We start from the raw sequence: 21,687 nt of genomic DNA, 5'->3' as shown, positions 1-21,687 counted from the left end.
ATACAACACAGTAAATCACCCATTTGCTTACATCCTGCCAGTGGCCTCCATTGCTCAAAGAGTTTAATTCTTTACAGTGACCTTCATTTATATCCAACCTCATTTTGGACTAGCACTGAAACCCTCTCCCTCTTACTTCATCTCCTTCAACTGCTTAATCTTTTCTCTAATCCTATCTTTCTATCTTTATCTCACTCTCTTTCTCATATCCTCCATCTCATACTCCCTCCACTCCCGCCAATTATGGTTTAACTCTTACTTTTGCAGAAAACTCTTCTCTGGCCAGGCTGTATAAAGTGGGGCACCAGCCCTGCATTTATGATATATCTCATTAGCCTATTTATTTTCTTCTTATGCTTGTTCCCATTTGAAACTCTCTTACTTAAGAATTTGTTGACTTGCATTATCTATCTTCATATGGTTGACTATAGTATTCAGGAAACAGGAATCTTATCTGTCTTATTGACTGATGGATATTCAGACTCTTTAATAGCACTTGGCCCAGAACGGCATTAGCAGAAGGAAAGAAGGAAGGGAAGAGAAGTTAACACCTTGGTCTTGACTTTCAGAGGTTAAGTTACTGAAATACTATCATCCTTAATAGGCAGCTTCACTTATTAAAAAGTTCCTCTTCGTGGACCACAGTGAAAAGGAGATTTTTAAGTCCACTGTAGAAGTCAACCCAGCCAAAATCTGCAAATACAGTGCTGTGTTTTCAGGCATGAGCTATTTGCTGGAGTTTAGCCATCGACATATGAAAGGTTAGAACTTTGTGAAATATTAATACGTGGGCTTTAAAAACAAGGGCAATAATATTTATCCAAAGCATCAGATTTGTAGTCACTCAACTTTGTGAAGTTTTATGAATGTGTAACATATGATACTGGTCTGTATATTTGATACTTCAGGCTGAATGTAATGGATGGTGAATAAGGAAGCATCCAAGAAGGAAAGGGAAGAGAAATGAGCTTATTTCTCTAAAGGAATATCATAGAGCAAGACTGTTTGGTTTTATTCCTTTTGGCAGATCATTTGAAATAATTTGATACTCAGCCCATGGATTTGAAAATGTTTTTAAAGCACTATGTCAGCATCCAGTTAATTCAAAAATAAATTGTTTCTGAGACTACTGCTGGTCGGTCTAGGATAGCTACAGGATATACTCCTTTATCCAACATTAACTTAGTAGCTGGAAAATATCAAGATATGTTTTCTAAGGCTTTGAGAGGTGTTATTTCACTGGCTCCTGTTGATTTCATTATTATTATTATTATTGAAATTGTATTATGTGTACAGTGTATAACTTGATTCTATGTCTGCCAGGTAGAAAAACCTAATCTTGGTCCTTGAGAACGTTATAACCAAGAAATGAAAGACAATGACACAAAACCATATGCAGATAATAGAGACGCAAAGAACATCATCTTGCCAAACACAACTTTGGTTTAAAAGTAAAGAAAATTATATAACCAAACACATGGGAAGAGTAATTAGAGGGATTTAATTAATATTCAGTAGGATTTTTTCCATTTTCTGGCATATTTAGAAGGCAGTTAACCTAATAATATAATATTTAATATTTCTGGGATTCTATTTTAAGTTATCAGCAGGATTTTACTATAAATAACGCTCCTTTGGATGTAACAAAGTTCTATAGCATTGAGGGATATGATATATAGTAAGGATCAAGTCTATTTGTTTGCAAATATAATGGACCCTTTTAAGCACAGTAATACTTTATGATGACAAAAGTTTGTAATTATCTATCAGAGCCTCATTAAATGTTTTAGACAGCAGGGGCAATGGAGGGGAAATGGAGTCATAACAAACAGTCAAATAGTTTTCTGAAGGAGTTAGCACATCTCAAAAAATTCTTAATTTATTCTCAAAAGAAATCTTTGTAAAAATAGGACTAGCTCTTCAATTTGCATTGATCTGTTAAACTAAGCACAAGTTCAGTTTACTCAAATAACTTACCTAGTGTTCTCTGACCAACTTAATCTAATAAAGCAGTTATTTGACTTCTGAAGATAATGCTTCAGAATTATCTTCTGTAGAGCTCTCTGCTCTATAGAGAGCTCTATAGAAATAGAGTAATCAAAAAGATGGGGGATGCCTTTTAATGGCGGCGGGAGAATTTAGAAAAATTAAAAGAAATGCCAATAAATAAATAAGTGGTCTGATTCACACAGTCATCGCTTTCATCCCACCACTAACTGTCACCAAAGCAAAGCCCCCAACCTGCTACCCTTGTACTGCTAACCCTCAGACTTCTGTCAACATGTATTTTCTTTTTGAGGTCCTTTTGAAGTTGATTTTGCCCAGTTAAATAACTCAGACAGATGGAAGGTTGGCAGCATGAGCCAAAAATGATGCTTTGCCTCAAATGGGTCAGCTCTGAGTCCATGACATCCCTCAATAGATTTTGCTTTTGAAGAACCTGTGCTTTCTCTGGTTTTTATTTTTTTTCCCCACCAATCCCCTACCCAACCCTGATACCTTACATAATACAGGGAATTTGGAAGATTCCTAATAGTAATTGACTTGATTTGAACACACAATAATACAAAAGGCATGCACAAGTAACTCCTTATGGTTAATGAGAAGCATTAGATACTAAAATAAGCACAAGTATTTCCATAAGTGTATGTCCATATTGTAGAGAATTGAAAATAGGTAAGCATGGTCATTTACAAAAAATATATATTGTTGTAGGAACTTTTTGCAAAAGGGTGTGAAAGAAAAAGAAACTTGAGACAAGAAATATTTTGGCAAGGACACAACTTAAAGCAGCAATGGATAAATGCCCCCATGCAAGGAAAACTGCCCCCTGCATGAACTGAAAATGTATCTCATTTGGGTTCTTTCCCATTTTTTTACTATCCTACAGAAGATTCTTCCAAAAATATTCTCTCATGTGCATTTTTAAATGTCTAACCACAAACAATTATTAGTATCTTACAAATAATCTCTTTGTACTCTGAAAAAAAAAGAGTAATGTATAAATTTTCTCAAGAATAATTAATTGAAAAGTAGTAAATATATGTCACTACTCATTGCAGTTATACTTCTTTTTCATTGCACTTTGCTTTGTGAGATATATATTTAATATTCATGTCAAATGCTTTCTTGGCACTAGATCAGTATCTTCTCAATGAAGAGCCCATTGATGATGCAGAATAGAACTTCTCTTTGCCCTTGAGTAAAAGACTGCCTATTATCCAGTGTCCCTTTTGTCACATTGAAGAACAGGGAACTTTTTATTCTTTCCAAGAAATGGCTTTTCAGATACAGTAACAACATGTTCTGTTCCTCAGGAAATCAGAGAAGATCGAGATAAGGCACGGCTGGACTCCATGGTGCTGCTAATTATGAAACTGGACCAGCTGGATCAGGACATCGAGAATGCTCTCAGCACCAGCTCTTCCCCATCTAGCACCCCGACCAACCTGCGGCGGCATGTTCCTGTGAGCTTTCCACTTTTCACTTCTTTTTCATGAGAATCATGTCCCTACTTTGCACAGTCCCTCTTGTAGAGAAGACATCTTAATTAATGGAATCTACCAACATATGACCCTAATAGAGCCCCTTAAACATCACTCAAATACTTCTGTTTCATGCAGAAATTCCATAGAGAAATGGGTGATACAAAAGAATATGTTTGTCATGAAACAGGAAGAAAGGTCATATTGGAAAAATATGCTTCTTAGTGATCAAATCTTCTGTGATTGTCAGACTTCTCTGATATGATATAAACTCCATTAGCAAGTACCGTGTCTATCTTGTTTAGTAATCTATTTTCAGTGTCCCACAAATTTACGTTGCATGTAGAAGATGCTTAATATAATATATATTTGCTACATGGATGGATGAATAGATGGATGGATGCATGGATGGATAGATGGATTATGGATGAATGAATGCTCATTGGACTAACCAAGAATACTGTAAGGAAGAATTAAGATGAGATCAACTTGAAAACACTCTAAAATTCACTCAGCAAAATACAATAAATAGGACAAAGCTGAGAATTTTATCCTATGCATCAATTTTATATAAGAGAAACACTCCTCTGAGAGTCTGATACTCAAAAAAATTTGGAAGACATAGATTCCAGGATTGACTATACATTTTACATATTTAATATTAGCTTCATATTTAACAGCTTAGTTTGTGCAGATTTAGCAAATGTGATAGTAGAGTTTACTTATGAGTAAGCCATGAATCCTTTTTCAGTTCAACTATTACTTATATTATATGATAATAAATATATTGAGTCAAAAAATTTATATTTACCTGAGAGCAAAGAGGTGGGAAATCATATATATAAATTTGAACAACTGATGAAATAAAACTATACAGTATCAAATTATTTGATTAGTATAGTTCTACTGTTGATTCTTAAGTGATTCAAAAATTATTCTGACTATAGGGCAGAATATTTTGAAGTAAATAAACAGATTAAAATGATAGATAAGTTTAGTATATAGTAGGTACTATTCTAAGTGCTCTACATATGTTAACACTTTCATTCATATGTTATGAAGAAATATTCTTCATAACATTTTTTAGATGAGTAAAACACATAGACTACTTGTAATTGCATGTGCCAGAGCTGGCATACAAACCCAGCTAGTCCTAATCCAAAGCCATGTCATTCAACTACCATACCATACCATACTGCCTTCTCTAGCTAATTATAATGGGAATCTTATAGCTTAAGCAAAATATAATAATAATTAATTGAAAACAAATAAATATGAAACTAAATACTTCAACCTGGAAATCTAGTAGAAATGAAAATTTTATTTCTGTTTATAACCTTCTGGATAATTTTTTTTTTATCCTTCAGAATTAATTGCAAATATCTTTACAGTGAGTCTTCCCTAAATCCCTGGTGCTGCCATGGTATCTTGCACATGCCTTAGTTTTAGCAAGTAGAACAGGCATCCAAATGGAGGAAATGCAATTAAAGTAATATCCTGAAGGCAAAGAGTGTATAGAAGCTTCACACTCATTTTCATCAGTACTTTTAAAGCCAAGAGTAATCATATTTTTAACAGGAGGTATGATTTAGTACTTCTTTGCCCTTAATGTAGGCATGGGATACATTTTTTTCTTTAAAAGTTTCTGGTGTGAATTGTTGATCTCTTTTCTTTTAAATCTCTCCTCTTTTCCCTTTATGTTCAACTTTTCTCGATCCCCATGGATTTAGAGGAAAGACATAGGCCAGATTTCTGCTAAACACAACTTCCTGCTGTCATTTCCATCTCAGAAAACAAGACAGCCCTTACCTATTAGATGGAGTTCTTTGTCGAGGGGCAAAGGCAAAGCAAAAAACAGAAACTGACATAGGTGATGATTTTAGGGGTTGTCTGCATCCACACCGTCTGCTTCCATTTAAATCAGAAATTGGATTTGATATTGCACACACTGTCTCGTGAAATATCACCACTATTGTTGGCTCTGTAAATAGAGATATATTTGGAATAGGCAAAATAATACAGTGGAAACATTAAGAACTTTGGAGTCTGCAGGTCTGGGTTCAAATGGCAGCATTATAACTGACTATCTGGGAACATAAGAAAATTATTTAATTTCTCAACTTCAGGTTCACATAAGAAACAGAGATATTATTTCCTAACTCATGGCTTATTGGGAGGAAGAAATGAAAGAACGTAAGATGTATTGCACAGATCTAGCACAGAACACATATTTAGTAATTGTTAATTCCCTTCCCTCCTCCTGTACTGTACTCACTCACACCAAGCATTGGGCTAATGATGGGTAAGGCATATTTCACAGGCCTCAAAACTCCTTTTTGATCTTTATGTTTTTCTAGGTCATCCCTTGTTCTTTATTTCTGTTCCTTGGTATTTAAAGCTAATTTTAACATTCTTTCATCATCAAAATTTTTTCCACAGGCACTTTCCACTTCTTTTGATAATTGTCCCATGGAATAAAAGGATTATGATGGCATAATTGTGACCTTGATCATCCACCAAGGAGTACTGTCCCAGATTCAGAGGGCAAACTGCCTCTGCCCCACCCTCAAGGGCCATTGTGAATGTGGAGTTTAGCTGGAAGGACAAAACAGACAATAGAACAGTGATCCCCCCTCCCCCAAATTTCAGAATATTTATAAGACAGTGCCAGAACAAGTTCTACATATAATACAGAGTGTAAAGAATAACATAGGCTAGAGTCTTTAACAATGACTTTAACATGAAAATAGTATATTAAAATAAGGGTAGAGATAAAGATTTAAAGGAGGTTGCCTAGGTAGAGGCTTACAAGTTGGCTGTACCTTGGTGGATCCACCACAGCCCAAGTTCTATTTTGTTTTCTTTTGTTATGTTTTTTCCTTTGCATGTTTTATTTTGTCTAGGCATCCACAGTGTGCCCATGTGTTAGGGCTGGCTGAGATAGCCAATCTTACAGAATGAACGGGAATGGGGGATAAAGACATTAGTGAGTGTTAACCTTTATGTATGTTACTTTATTTTTCCTCTTGACAACCCTAACATGAGAAATCTGAGCTTCAGAGGGGATGAGTAAATTACCGAAGATCACACAGCTATTGAGATTTACTTCCAAATTTATGAGCCTCCGAAGCACAGGCTCACTCTGCTATATTACAAACCTTTCCAAGATGCAAATTTTTCCTTCAAAATGGGATAAGAACAATTCCCTTAACAACCAGAATTCCCTTGTCAGTCAGGATATTTTCTTCCCAATAACAAGATATTTTTGAAGTCTGAGTTTCAAATCAAAGATGTGTGGCTCCTGCTATCTAATGCTGACCCCACTGCCTCTGCCCTCATTCTCATCCAGTCCTATGCCCTGGCTTTGCTCCACAAATTATTTACTCTCTCTCTCTTAGCTTCAAATTCCACTGCTCTCTTCCTATTTGTTCTCATCCTTTTTCTCTTTAACATGTATGTATGCTGCATTGTCTCTACCACATACCTATTAAATAAACCCTTCCTTTGTTTTAGCCTGCTGTGTTAGTGTATAGGGAGAAGATAAGTAGATGAGTAAGAGAGGTTATTCTTTTGTATTTCAGACCATTAAAAAAAAAAAAAAAAGCAAAAGCCTTGCCCAAACTTTCTTTCAGGTATTTCCCTAGCTCACCCCTTCCTTTATGAGCCAAGCTTTAGTCTCCTCTTCTTCACCTTGTATTTCTTCTTGATTAAATTCTTGGCTATTGCATTATCATTTTTCCACACCCTTCTCCTATCTGGCATATCCAGTAGTACCTGCCTGGTCTTTAGCTGCAACATCTGATATTGTCCAGCCTCCTCTACTCCTTAACTTTCACTACTTCCTTGGTTCCGGCTCCTCTCCTTCATTTTCTTCTATCTTCTCAACGGTTACTTCCCATACACTTCAATGGTTCCTTATCCTACCTTTGCCTCTTAAATCTTATATCCAGATTCTAGACTCAATTCTCCCTATTGTTTTACTCCGAATATTCTCCATGGGAATTTGCCATGGCTTCCGTTACCAGATTAAGGGTCACCAGTGAGGTCTTTTTTGTGATCTCCAGGTATGAATATCCAATGGATCACAAGGTGCACATTCCTTTGTGCCACAATTGAACTGTGTAAGCACCTCTGCTCCAGCACATATCACACTGGGTTCCTTCCCACAATACAAGCTCCTCTGAGATCTTTATATCCCTATTGCTGGGCATAGTTGGAGGCGCAGCATAACCGTGATGCATGAAGCCTTTAAGAAGATGGTGTGTATGGTGAATTACACAAAGCAAAGTTGGGTTGCAGGGAAATTATTAGGTGGCAGCTGCAATGATAACTCAGGGCTTATGTACCACTTAGTTTTCTTATGGTAGTAGTGGAGAGGGAATGGATGTGAGAGAGCTTGAGCAAGCTTGTGTATTCTTTATCATAATGAGCAGAGGAAAGAAGAGAAAATAATAAAGACTTGCACTAAACTACACACTATGATCCTACTTAAATTACTTACTTAGTTGTGTTTTAGAACCCCAGCAGAACATCATTATGGTTACTTTATGAGGTTGAACTCCAGGGTCAGACAGACTTTTAATGCAAGCTCTGCCATGGAAAGTGACTTTGGTCAACTTACTTGTCTTAAGCCTTGACCCCATCATCTCTCAAGTGATGATAATGATGCCTCCCACAAAGGACTGGTGAATGCTAAAACAGATAATGACTATAAAGTATTGTCTGTGAAAGGCAAAAACACAACAAATGGTAGATTTTTAAAAATTTAATGTTTTATCTTAGAACCATTGTATGGCTACAAAAGTGAATGATTACCTTGTTATTTATCTAATAAATTCACAAACAGGGAGGCAAAATTAATGTGAAAGATTTCTGACATACATAAAGGTCAAATATAAATGGCTTATGAATTACCTGCTACTTATGACTATGCATTCAGTGTTTATAATTACATGCTAATTATGACTATCTATAGGATGTTGACACAATTTGAAATTTTAATGAATCACATTTTTATTAAGGTAAAATATTGTTTGTCTTTGCTATTTAAAAATAATAGAAGCACTGATCTAAAAATCACTCCAGACATCAGAAATTTGGTCAGTTATGTATTTCACATACCCACACATGCACAAAGAATGTAGTATTACTCTTTGTTTTGTATGTCTTCTGTACCCTTCAAAATGGAGAAAATTTAGTCTTAATGCTATTTCAATGCAATTTCATGGCAGAAACTACAAAACTACTTCTATTATCAGAACTAAGAAAGAAGAGATATCAATATTTGTCTGTCTAGTTTTTCTTTGATAAAACCATATTTAATGATCACCTTCTATGTGCCCGATGCTAAGATCTATGCTAAGATTTGGGGATGTATCAGTAAACAAGCAGGTGAAATCCCTGCTCTTGTGATGCATAGATTCTAATAAAGACAGACAAGGATTATGAAGAGAGGTGAATGAATAGGTGGATAAGTTGATAGGTAGATTGATAGATGATAGAAAGATAGGTAATAGATATAAATATTATGTGGTAGATAAACAAGGCAATAGGATTTTAACTAGAAAATGAAAGGAAGAAACTACTTTGGCTTGAAATGTCAACAGATGTTTCTCTGACATAGTGATGTTCAAGCTGAGACTTGAGTGACAAGAACCAGCCATCTAAGAGGAATACTGGGACAAGGGACAAGAAAGGACATGGGTCATAGTCCCTGCTATAGAAACCAGCTTGGCATATTTAGAACTGACAAGGAGCCAGTGTGGCTAGAGCATAATAAACAAGAGAATAGCAAAGCACAAGGCCAGAGTCAGGGGTGGGAAATGGGGAAGATGGTATTTAACAATGTGGACCATGGTAAAGCTGAGATATAGAAAGAGTAGACATAGAGATATTTAACTCATGATTTTCTCAGGCAAAATGCATAGAGTGATATGTACCTTTGCTCCCTTCCCTCTGCATCCTCTCTGCTCCCACCCATCCTCTGTGCAATCAGGTCACCTATAACTTAAAGAGAGCATTTGATAAATTAAATGCAAATCCTTTGCAAAGGTTATCGAGGAATTGCATCTACTTTACAGATGTGTCTTGACCTCATACTGTGTAGTAGTTGCTAAGAGGACATAATGATATTAATAATGACAATATTTATAGGAATGGCTAACATTTAATGAAAATTATGTATGCCAATTACATGGCACTTTGCATATATTTTGCTTAATCCTCATGAAAGTCTTTGAATGCATACTACTATTATATCCATTTTCAAATGAGGGAATTGAATCACATATGACATGACAAAGCATAATTCCTGCCCTCAGAGAGTTTATTGGATAGACACTTGAGCTAAATGATTCTAGGCCACCATTATAGGTGTCACCATGGAAGTCAAATGGAAACATAGAGGAGATTGAAGTGAGGAGAAACAAGAACCTTCTTCTTATTTGACATCCACAATGGCCCTGTGAGAAAGTCTGGGCAGCACTTTGTTGCCTGAGAGGTGTTAAGTGAGTTACTCAAGGTCACAGTGAGGAAGGTGTGTCTACCTGCTTTTACCTCCTAACTCTTACTGCAGTGTCCCAGCTACCTCCCACCACTGGGCCTCCCAGTTCACACTAAGCTGTTAAAGAATGTAGTATTACTAAGCTGTAAGCAGTATGTTACCTCTTTCTCAAGTATTTGTAGACCCTTTGAGAGTACAATTATTATTATAAAATAATGCACAATTATGGGTTACATGTCAATGTCAATTGTCAACAACTCTTTAGAGAATCAGTATGTTGTTAGAAGGACAAAGTGAAAAAGTGCTGGGGAGAGGGGGAAGAACATGTGGAGAACACTCACACATCCTTCATGCAAATGCATTTGTTTTTCATAGGATCTGGAATCAGGATCTCAAAGTGGAGCAGAAACCATTTCAGTAAATCAGACACAAGTAAATGTGTCTTCTAACACTGAGTCTACTGGCTTGCCATCTTCCACCCCAGCAGCCAATTCTGGAACCAAACCTAAGGCTACGGTAAGTTTTGAATGATAACCGTCATTCTCAACATGTTAAGTGTTATTGATTATCAGGTAAGAGGTGATATCTCATTCACTCAATAGAGAAGAAATACTCCTGGAGTCTTAGCTGCAGTGATTTGATGGTATTTAATTTATTTAATTTTGTTTGTTTTATAAATGATAACACAAGTACTTCACTACAATAGGTCATGGATCCACAATTATGCAAAACATGGTAATTCAGTTTTGTTACTGGATACTCAGAGCTTTAAAGAAACAAGTATGCAAAATCTGGAGATGGCTTTCCCTAGACTATTATTCTGATCACATTGCTTAACAGTCAGAAAACTGTCTCTCTAACCTTTGATGACAGGTAGATGATGGATGATGATGACAGGTAGATAATAAAGAGTAAGAGATATGATAGAAATAGATTTTAGATAGATACAGATGGCAGATAGCTAAAGAATAGAGACAGAGATATATAATCACCCACATCATAAATTTTACATGGGTATTAAATGACATAGCACATGTGAAGTGCTTAGTGAAATATTTGGCACAGAATAAGTACTGAATAAATGTAAGTTACTGTCATTATTATTATGATGCTACATAGAATTTAAATTGCTATCAAAACAAATGAAAAAGAAAAATACCACATGGAATAAAACAGCATGTAAATTGTGAATAAAAGACATTTTCCTTTAAGTAAAAAGTTGAACTGCAACAGGAAAAAAAGTATTTGACTCTAAAAGGTAACATTTAGGGAGGAAGTAATTACTACTTCAAATATCTAAAGTCCCAGTAGTTCCAAAATAACCTTTCCTAGTTTAGTGAAAATCGCAATGTCAATTATTTTTTTTTAAATGCCCATGTTAGCTTAACATAGAGAAACAAGCTTGGATTGCTTGTTTGACTGCCTTTAAAATAAAAGGCAGGTCTAAAATAGGACTCAACGGAGATCACTCTGAATTTAAAACATGATAGATTTGCTACAATTGCAAAAAGAATGAAAGTATACCATTTAAATGACAGATAATGCCTGACTTGAATATTTACATAGAAATTAAATTCCCTATTATTCATATCTAGAACATTGATGGAATAAGCATTTATTGAACATCTACTATATGCCATGCATTATGCTAGATGAAAAAGATTTGGAGAGGAATAAAGTGTATTTTCTATCATTAAAACAGCTTACATTCTGGCAAAGGGAGGTAGGCATATACAGTGAAATGCAATGAAATGCTGTGTAGAATATGGTAGTACTTATATATTGGGAATAGGAGAAACCTTCAAGATACTGCACAATGCTATTTGGGGATAAATAAAAACAACAGGGTCAACAATAATGTGTGCCAGTAGGCAGACTGCAATGAAACAAGGCTCTTCTTTTCCATTATGAGTAAAGAAGATTGAAATGCAAAACTAAAATATGAAAGCTGATCTCTCTTTACCATATTCTTATTAAGGAAAAGTACTTTTTAAAAACAATATGCTCTCAACAGTTTTGACTTGAAGGTTTTGAGAATCATAGTATTGGCTTTTATAACATCGGGGACAGGTGTGGGGCCCATTTTGTAAAGGTACTTATGCTTTAAATCAGTTTTTAAAGCACCTGCTAGAATCCTGCAGAGTATTTCTTTTCACCTTGATATTTGTTCCATGTTCAACTTTGACTTTAGAAAAATTCCAATAGTATCCACTTCTCCCTTGGAACATATGTATTTCAGTGTGTGAGTGCCTCATAATTTGTAAAAATATACACAACTGTATGAGTGGTTCCTTAGTCTTTCTTCAATACTCCCATGTTTATAAAAGTGGTCGATATAGTTACACAGACGTATATACATATTTTTTATGGGAACCATCTTTGGTAAAGTTTTGTGATGAGAAACATAAACTCATCAGATTTCCCAAAACTTTAATCCGTTAGAGTGATGGAGTCTTTGTTCAAATTTTCCATGTTTTGTCATATCAATTGACCAAACTATTCAACCCATAATCACAATTAAGAAATACTTAAATAACTTATTAAGCAGAAAAATATTTTTCTGTACTCCAAATCAAATATCTTCTGAAAATGTGTTAACTTTGAAGAAAATTGGATGTGAAGAGTAACCAGTTGTTCAGGTGTGACTTGTTGTCTAGGAGCACAATCAGAACTCCATAGTCGTACTGTAACCATTAACCAATGAGCAATGAGAATCATTATGTAGTTGATTCATTCTCCAAACACAATATTCCACTTTGAGACAACTAAAAACCACACAACAATCTTGACCAATACCACAGGTAGACTTAGACAACTGGACATGCAACTCTGTCCAGCAACTGAACTATAATTTTGTAAAATTCTCTAGCAAGCCATGAAACCTACCCGGAAAGAAATACTCCATTGTCAAAAACAACTAATTTTTAGGAAATTTCTTAAAGAAAATGGCCAATAATGAGAGTAGCTTGAAAAATAGGCTTTTGGTTTTTAGGGGGAAAGATTGTTTTAATTTGTGTGTGGCTTTTTATTTTTTCTTGTTATTGATGTTGCTATTCTTTTAGATATACTCCTTTCACTACAGTTTGAAAATAATTTCTGAGTTATGGATCAATTTTATGGCTGAGATATTAGAATAAAGAATTGTATCTATGAGGGAGTAAACAGATACTTTTCCTACAATTTCGAGCTTAGGGAATAAATAATATCTAATGGCAGTCTGAATACCTTGTGAAAAAAGAGAAAATTCTAGTATTCTACAGAGCTGTTCTTATCATCATGAGCAAAAATTTCAATCTTTATACTAAGTAGAAAGATGAAATTCTAGGAACATTCACCTAAAATGAAGTAGCCTTCTGTTCCATAAGGTCACATTTTTACAGAATGTCTACTTTTATTCCAGAATTATTTAAGGTTACATTTGATTTGCTGCTATGAAATCTATTTATATTGGTGACTACAGTAACTATCACAAATATTTGGCTTTTCTTTTGCGTGGAAGATCTCTGTTTCTAATCACCTATTTTCAATATGATCTTTTTTCTTTTATATTTATATTATCAGAATGAGGCCAATGAGTACTCTTCGGATTTTTCTCTATGTATACATCATGCTAAAAATTGAGCATTAAAATAGATTTCTGAGATGCATTTCACACAAAGATTAAAAAGTTAAAGGGAGGTTATCCACTGCCAAAAAACACATTAGGAAAAAAAAAGAAGCCTATTGCTTCATGTCATAAAGCATCTCAATTTCTTTCCTAAATTCTGTTTTGTTCCTTTGAAACAGTTTCATGATGTCTTTCATACTAGACTCTTCCTCGGACAACCCATGAGCCACTATATCATTTTATATGAAGTGCTTTGATTCACTGTAGAACAGTATACTGATGTCGTTTCATCTTCAGTGTCTTCAGTGGCTTGAGTTGTTCCTGTGTTAATTAATATAGGATTGTTACATGAAATATTTTAAAATTGGACGCTAAAACCTCTGAGGTTTTGTTGTTGTTGTTGTTTGTAAAGATATTTATAAGTGTATATATTCATTAAATCACTATTAATCATAAATTTATGAACAAAGAGACCAAGCCCCAGATAGCAAGGAGAAAAACCTATTTTATCTGTAAAATAATTAACTGGAGGAAGGAGTGTCTAGCATTCTATTGCATAGAATAACTGACAACATCATTAAGAGTACACCAGGTCTGCAATGCTCCTAAACATTACTTTCTACGGGATTCACATGCTAAACACCTGACTTCAGAACTAATAGAAGTTGGCTTGAGATGTTATTATATCAGAAACAAAATGTCACTGGTGTTTGAATACTCAAAGTGCATAAAAAGGGCTTTACTGAACAATAAAGAACAATGACTGGTTCCTCAGAGCGTGGTGTAGGTTATATGCTTTTAACATCATTTTCTAAATCATCCCTCCACCCCAAATTTTATATATATATGTATATGTGTATGTGTATCATATATATGTATATATCAGATTTTATATACATATATTTGTATATTTGTGTGTATACATATAACATCAGAGAATATATATATGCTTGTATGTATGTTATTTTCCATCATACTAACATATGATGCTGTTTTCTAAAATGTTATTGTAATGCTATTTTCCAAAAGCCTGTGTTGCATAATTCTTAACTATATAGTTCAATTTTTTTTTTTTTTTTTTTTTTTTTTTTTTTTTTTTGAGACAGAGTCTCACTTTGTTGTCCAGGCTAGAGTGAGTGCCGTGGCGTCAGCCTAGCTCACAGCAACCTCAAACTCCTGGGCTTGAGTGATCCTTCTGCCTCAGCCTCCCGAGTAGCTGGGACTACAGGCATGCGCCACCATGCCCGGCTAATTTTTTTTTATATATATATCAGTTGGCCAATTAATTTCTTTCTATTTATAGTAGAGACGGGGTCTCGCTCTTGCTCAGGCTGGTTTTGAACTCCTGACCTTGAGCAATCCGCCCGCCTCGGCCTCCCAAGAGCTAGGATTACAGGCGTGAGCCACAGCGCCCGGCCATATAGTTCAATTTTTAATGAAACCAAATTAGTAATTATGACGTTCTTATGTAGTCATATAATTATTATTCAGTTTAAAATACATTCATTAATTTTTTGTAAGATTATTGCTCAGGATAAACACAGAAACCACAAAAGCAGATTTATTTATTGTTTTCAGGTATAAAGTGTGGTGTGGTTTATATCAGGGATAGAAAATTTCGGCTTTGGAATGATCTGAGAAAGGGTTTCAAAAAGACAAAAGCTTGTAAGGTAGAACAGAAGTTAATGGGCACCTATTACAAATAATAATCAACTTGTTAATTGTTGTTTCTGTAAAAGGAGAAATTTCATGTAGGACTGCTTAAAAAGAAAAATTATAAAGCCAATAAAATACTGTTTTGATGGGAAGATATTTATTAACAGAATCTAGGACAGTCTAATTGGGAGTGTGATATTAATCCATGATGAATTAGCTACAAGGGATTAAAAAAATTCTTATGGAATTTATGAATGAATTTAGAAGCATCCCTAAAGCCTCTGAAATGCTATTTTAAATTATATATATATGACTTATATATATGCATATACATATTTTATACATGATTCAATACACAATTTATGGATGTATGCATTTACACATTTCTGGGAAGACTGTCAATAGCTCAAAGACTCTGCAAACCTCCACAAAAAAATGCTACATATCAATTTTTATGGTTCAGTCAGTTATCCAGTGAAGAGGCCAGATATTGAGCATGGGAAGTTATTTGCTGCAAATAATAAATATATTTCAGGTACCTTGACAGGAATTACTTCATTTGAGTTTAGTTTCTAATGGAGCATCCTACAGTACTCCCTTTGCAATAAATTAGGCTATGCTTCGTGTGTATGTGAAAACTGATTCTTCCATGGAACTATAAAACATTATTTGCATTTGTTCCAATTATACAGCATATTAATAAAACTAAAATTGATCCATGAAAGAAAAGACAAACACCAGGGTTTTCCAATAATAGTCTCAATGTAAACCAGGTTGTATATCTAACTGCAGTCACATATCTTATACATATGATCATTAAGGTAAAGTCGTTATGCTTGTAATTATATTAATAGGTGGCATTAAATTTTAAAAAAGCATGGAGATTCTGGCATTCAAATCACATCATTTTAAGTATTAGGAAAAACTTAGTTCATATGCAAAATTTTAGTAATAGCTCTATTTGGTTCTACCAGTTTATTATATACTATATTTTCATTTAAATAGTTATAAGATGAATTTTTAATAAGGCTGATAATTTTGCTATCCACTATTTAAAACAAAATAGATAAAGTACTGTCTTTTACAAATAGGAACAGCAAATACTCCTTTTTACTAAAGTCCTGGAGAAAAAATTCAAAGTAATATAGAAAATTGGCTACAATTCATGTAGTATTCCATAATGTCACATATGTTATTATTAACCTTCATATCCTGAAAAAAAAGTAGTCAGCATAGTAATGGAAAAAATGACACACACAGAATTTTTAAAGAAAGTTTAGTCAAACTCTTCTGAAACATCAAAAAATTTGAATTTGTGCAGCTTACAATTAACAAATTCAAATAAAATGTAATCATCTTAGAAAAAATGCCTTTGATTGTAATGCTTTTAAGTGTGGCAATTTTATTTTGACATAGCTAAGCAATAACATTTAAGTATGTGGATTTTTAAAGAAATATTTGCCTCTGCTCATAACATTTTCATTGTTTGTAAGAAAGCAAAATAAGGGCAAATTTATAGCTTTTGAAAGAAAAACTGAGCCACCAGAGAGCTGGAAAAAGTGTTTCTGAAAACGAAATCATGCAATGATTATTATAATGAGATACTTCTTAGAATTCTATGATTTAAAAGCATAGAGGATTCTATTCACATATTCTGGATTTTGAAATAATAAATATGTAATTCATTAAATATTTTCCACAGCCATTTACTTTTATATTTAAAATAAATTCAAAATTCTCTTCATTTCTCGTGTTTTAAGATACTGACATCTGTTTTCAGTCCATTTACACATTAACCCCTGACAGTCTTATTCCGGATGGGTCACTCCATCTCGCATGACCTCCTCTCATACCTCTTCTCACTTTGAATATAAGAGTTTCATTTTGCCAAGAATGAGTGTAACCTGTACCCAGATAAACTGATCTTTAACACTTAACTCTGAGCACATGGTACTTAAATAATTTCAGGAGTGAGCAAACTTTTTTTTCCTCTTATTTGTGTTTAGTGTGCAGTAGTCTGTTTAATTAGGTGTCTGGAGCAGAATTCCTAAAATCAAAAGAAAGATAGGGAAAAAATGGAACACATAAGAATGATGGGACAGTCATTATAGAACAGATTTCATTAGCACAACAAACTGTTTAAAACTCATCTCTGCAAGCTAAGATTTGGTCATACGAATAGTACTTTGTATGTTATCATCATTACAATGAGAAAAATTTAATTTTCCCATGCACCAATGTGACTTCTCGAATTCAGCTCATATTTTCATCCAAGAGAAATAACAACTCCCAGTTATTTCTAGGCAATATAAAATGGCAAGCCAACAGCATGCCACATCACAGCAACCAAGAATATAATTCATGACACTGAGACATAATAATAACCGGTGAGCCATTTTCACAGAGTCCTCACTCTCTTCATTTCAAACCTAGTTGTCTCAAAGCTCTAATTACACATTCAATATGTTCCCATGTTTTTCTATTTTCATGCTAACCAATTGATAATTAATTCTTCCCCTGGCATTTGGTGGCCTCTGTACTCACTTCTTAAAGACCATTGAAGTCAGTCAAAATGTTTGACCGGGGATTCCAGGTGACTATTCAAAAGCAGTCATACAAAGTTTACACAGCCTTCTTGACTATAGTTTTGAGCAGAATCTACCACATACCAAATTCGTCTAAATGAAAAATATCAGGCATCCATTTGAGTATTCTGAAATTCACACATGTAAACATTTGGAGTCATACAACAAAAATACCAGAGTAAGGGAGTTGTTTACTCTGTTTCCTCATGGGGTCCTGAGACAACCTCACTTGAAAACTGTCTATGTTCTTGACTGTTCTGGGTATTAGTGAATGTTTTATGTATGAGTTTCTTTTCTTTTAAAATCAATAGTTCATACTCCTTAGATTGTTGTTGCCACTGCTGTTTTAGTGATTTTTCTAGTCTTTCCACTGTAACAAGTTGGTGAAATCTGGATGACCTCCTAGATTGGTAGGCTCTTTCAGAGGAAAATCTATTGATGTTCATGAAATCAGCTCTAATTGTTTCTTCTTCACTGTAGATTGCCTTATTTATTTTCTGTTGTTTTGTTTATTCATTTTGAAGGCCCTATGTTTATGTAAATACTGTAGTAATTAACTGATAGGCATTTACCAAATTAGTCATAGCATGAAATGCAGAGAATTATACACATAAGCAATAATAACCAAATAAATCAGTGATGTTCATACTGTGCATTTTGGGGCACCTCTGAAACTGCCTGCCTCTACCCGCCCTAGCCAGACTGACTGACTTTTATCTTTTTTATATATTGGCCTTCGAAGATGTTCATTGATCAATCCATAGGAAAAAGTTTTGTTTAAATCCTAGACTAAACAAATTAGAGAGGAAAGTGTTAAAGAATTTTTTGTTAGACCAAGCAGCCTCTGATATATGCCTACTTCATTTGCAAGAGCATTCTCATGAAGTTGCCCAAAGAACACTTCCCTGTAACTAGGACATCACACTCATTCCTAAGCCTTCTTCATCACTGAGTCCTGAATCCTAGAGGGACAATAAGAAACAAAAAAATGTGAGGGAGAGGAGACTCCAGGCCAGAGCAACTCGACTTAGCCAGATCTGTAGTTCTGCTGGCCCAGGTCATTGAGGTTTTAATGTGGAACAAATTGAATACTTTAGAACACTGGATGTTAGATAGGATGGTTTGGCATTATTTTTTACTAAGTTTCTGTTGTGGAATAAAGTCATAATTTTAAATAATTTTTAATAGAGGAACATTTAGAACTCAGAACTACCAGAATTTCCACTTAAATGTATTTGCCAAGTAAATATTAACCAAGTATTTATACATTTGGCATTTTGTGGATATATCAAAATTGTACAACTGTTCTCCCACTTGTAATGTATTTGTAGTTTTTCTTTCTGTATTAAACCCAAACATAATACTACTTAGTGTGCAGTTCTACATAAATTTTTGACCGTGTTCTTAATATGCTCTTATGTAGTAATGTAGACTGAAAAGGAATTGCATAATTATCAAGGGACAATTTTTTTGATTACTCGAAATGTCAAACTTTTCTTATTAGACAATTAAACTCTGTGTCTTAATCCAAAGGTAAAGAACAAAATTATTAGACATGTGTAATGTCTATTTAATTGATATATTTATATCTATGAAATTATCCTACATTTTTAATTTTAAAAAAGCCTTCTGAATTTATACTGTAGCTGAACTCTAGTACTATTGCTGTGTTGAACATTAACTTTATGAGACCCAATTCATTTTTTCCCCAAAAGCTATAAAAATTTATTATGGTTATGCATAAACCACTGTGCTAAGCATTAGGCTAGAACTTAAGAAAAATAAAGGAAAGGTATGATATGATTGGAATCCCTGGAATCAGACTCCAGAACCAAGAATTTCCTGGAAAGGGGTACTGGGGAGCGTTCTCAGGAGACTGGCACGTATGAATGCGGGGAAGGCAAAACTGAACAGAGGACAGATTGAAGTGAGCTGCAGTGCAGTGACACCTGCAACCTCTGTGTTCTGTGGAGCACTCTGGAGCTCTGGTTACCCTTCAAAGTTGTCCCAAATTGAGTCAAGGTGGGGGGACCTCTGCATCTCTGCACCAGCCAATCAATGGCCTTAGGCTGCCCCTAGAAAATTTTCTCATCTTACTTTCTGACTATCATGCTTTGGAGGCCCAAAGGTCTCTTTTGGTTTTGCACTATCTGTGAACCTTCTGAGCCAAGTTAGAAATGTTTTTGCTAATACAATCTCTTTAAAACTTTGTGTATATCTTATGCATCTTATTAGGGCCCACTCCATTACACAAATGCCACACTTACAAAGCTAATCAAGATATGCCTTTCTCTGCTTTAGGCTCCTATTGAAGCTTCTAAAAGACAATGTCTTCGCAATTCTTAGAAGCCCTGTTTGTTTAATGTATAGGATCTGCAAAGTACATTCTCAAAATCTTTAGAGGAATTAGAACTGTCTGAGCAGTTGTCTGGGGCATCATCTCAGATATTTCTGAGGTCTTATCAAAGGATTTTATCTTGAGACCATATTTTCCTACATGTGACCTAGATATTTTCTTAATTATGTCTTAATTTTAGTATCATTTACTGTCTGGAGAGGCTGGGAAGAAGCAAAAGTTTTATTTTTGAATCCAGCAAACTCTGGCACCCTCATAGTTGAACAGTACTTTCGCTTATCTGCTCCTCTTTTATTTTGGTTTAAGTAATAAGAAGTCAGACAGTACCTTTAACCCAGCCTAGAATTCTCTTTATCTAGATCACTTAAGTTCTTTTTCTCCTTTCTACATTACCATGCATAATAGTATTGCTAAACTTTCTGCCACTAAGTAACATGATTCCCTTTTTCTAATAAGATTTTCTTCACTTTCCCTTAAGCTTTCACTGAAAACCTCCTCAAAAGCCAAATGGGTTATGCTAACAATATCTTTGATTTCCTTTAGTCTTTCAATAGCATCTTCTTCAAGGTCCGTCTGGCATCCACCTGTCCCCCTCCGATCCCAAAGTCACTCCCACATTTTGCCAGATTTTAGGGTTTTTTACAACAACACCCCATTCCTAGTAGCAAAATCTATATTGGATATCTATTTCTTCATAACAAATCACCCTAATTTAGTGGCTTAAAACAGTAGTAATTATCTGTTATGTCTCATTGTGTGCATATGTCAGGAATTCAGGAATGGCTCGTTCATGAAGTTCTAGGACAGGGTCTTTCATGAAGTTGCAGTCGTGGGGCTGGGGATCCATTTCAAACTGGCTCACTCACATGGTAGGCAGATTGGCTCCTCTCCACCTGTGTCTTTCTATGAAGCAACCTAAATGTCCTCGCATCATAGCAGCTGGCTTCCCCCAGAGTGATAAATCTAAGACACCAACCCAAAAGACACTGTGCCTTTTATGAACTACCTTTGAAAGTCACACACCATAATGTCTGCTGTACTCTACTGGTCATGCAAACCAATCTTAACCAATAGGAGAGGGGCTATCCAGGGCACATATACGAGGAGGCAAGGATGGTTGCAGATCATGTTGGAGATGAGCTACCACATCTGTAATTTCCTTACTATGGCCTTGGTACCTTGTCTCTTGTTTTTTCCACAGCCTCTAGGAATATATGAACACTTTTAGCTTCTCCTAGATGAAGCCTGTTTACACCTCTAATTAGCCCTGTGGACAGGCCTTTAATTGATGCTGTGTGATACATCTCTGCTTCATGAGAAACACAAACATCAACTTTTTCCCGCCAGATCTAGGAATTCAGCTGATACCAATTCGGCCACATCTCCCGGGGCTTATCACCAGCTAGACAACAAATTCAGGCCATGTCAGGCTCCTGTGTCCCCCATACTACACTTTCACATATCAAGCTCAGCCTTTTCATCAGCCTTGAAATGAG

At 35.0% G+C, this 21,687-nt stretch overlaps 1 protein-coding gene across 3 annotated transcripts in view; it reads left to right on the top strand.

Moving 5' to 3' along the window:
* Positions 1 to 21,687, top strand: part of DLC1 (DLC1 Rho GTPase activating protein) — a 414,054-nt gene that overhangs the window by 171,917 nt on the left and 220,450 nt on the right. For all 3 annotated transcript variants that reach the window (XM_012739809.3, XM_012739810.3, XM_012739808.2), the window contains exons 3-4: positions 3,318 to 3,467; positions 10,363 to 10,503. In XM_012739809.3, coding sequence (XP_012595263.1) covers positions 3,318 to 3,467; positions 10,363 to 10,503 — 291 coding nt within the window. The remainder of the gene's footprint in view (positions 1 to 3,317; positions 3,468 to 10,362; positions 10,504 to 21,687) is intronic.

This window comes from Microcebus murinus, chromosome 24, assembly GCF_040939455.1.
Source record: "Microcebus murinus isolate Inina chromosome 24, M.murinus_Inina_mat1.0, whole genome shotgun sequence".
NCBI classification, from domain to species: Eukaryota; Metazoa; Chordata; class Mammalia; order Primates; family Cheirogaleidae; genus Microcebus; species Microcebus murinus.
Note: the sequence above shows the minus strand (reverse complement) of the source record. Positions and strands in the feature narration are given on the sequence as shown.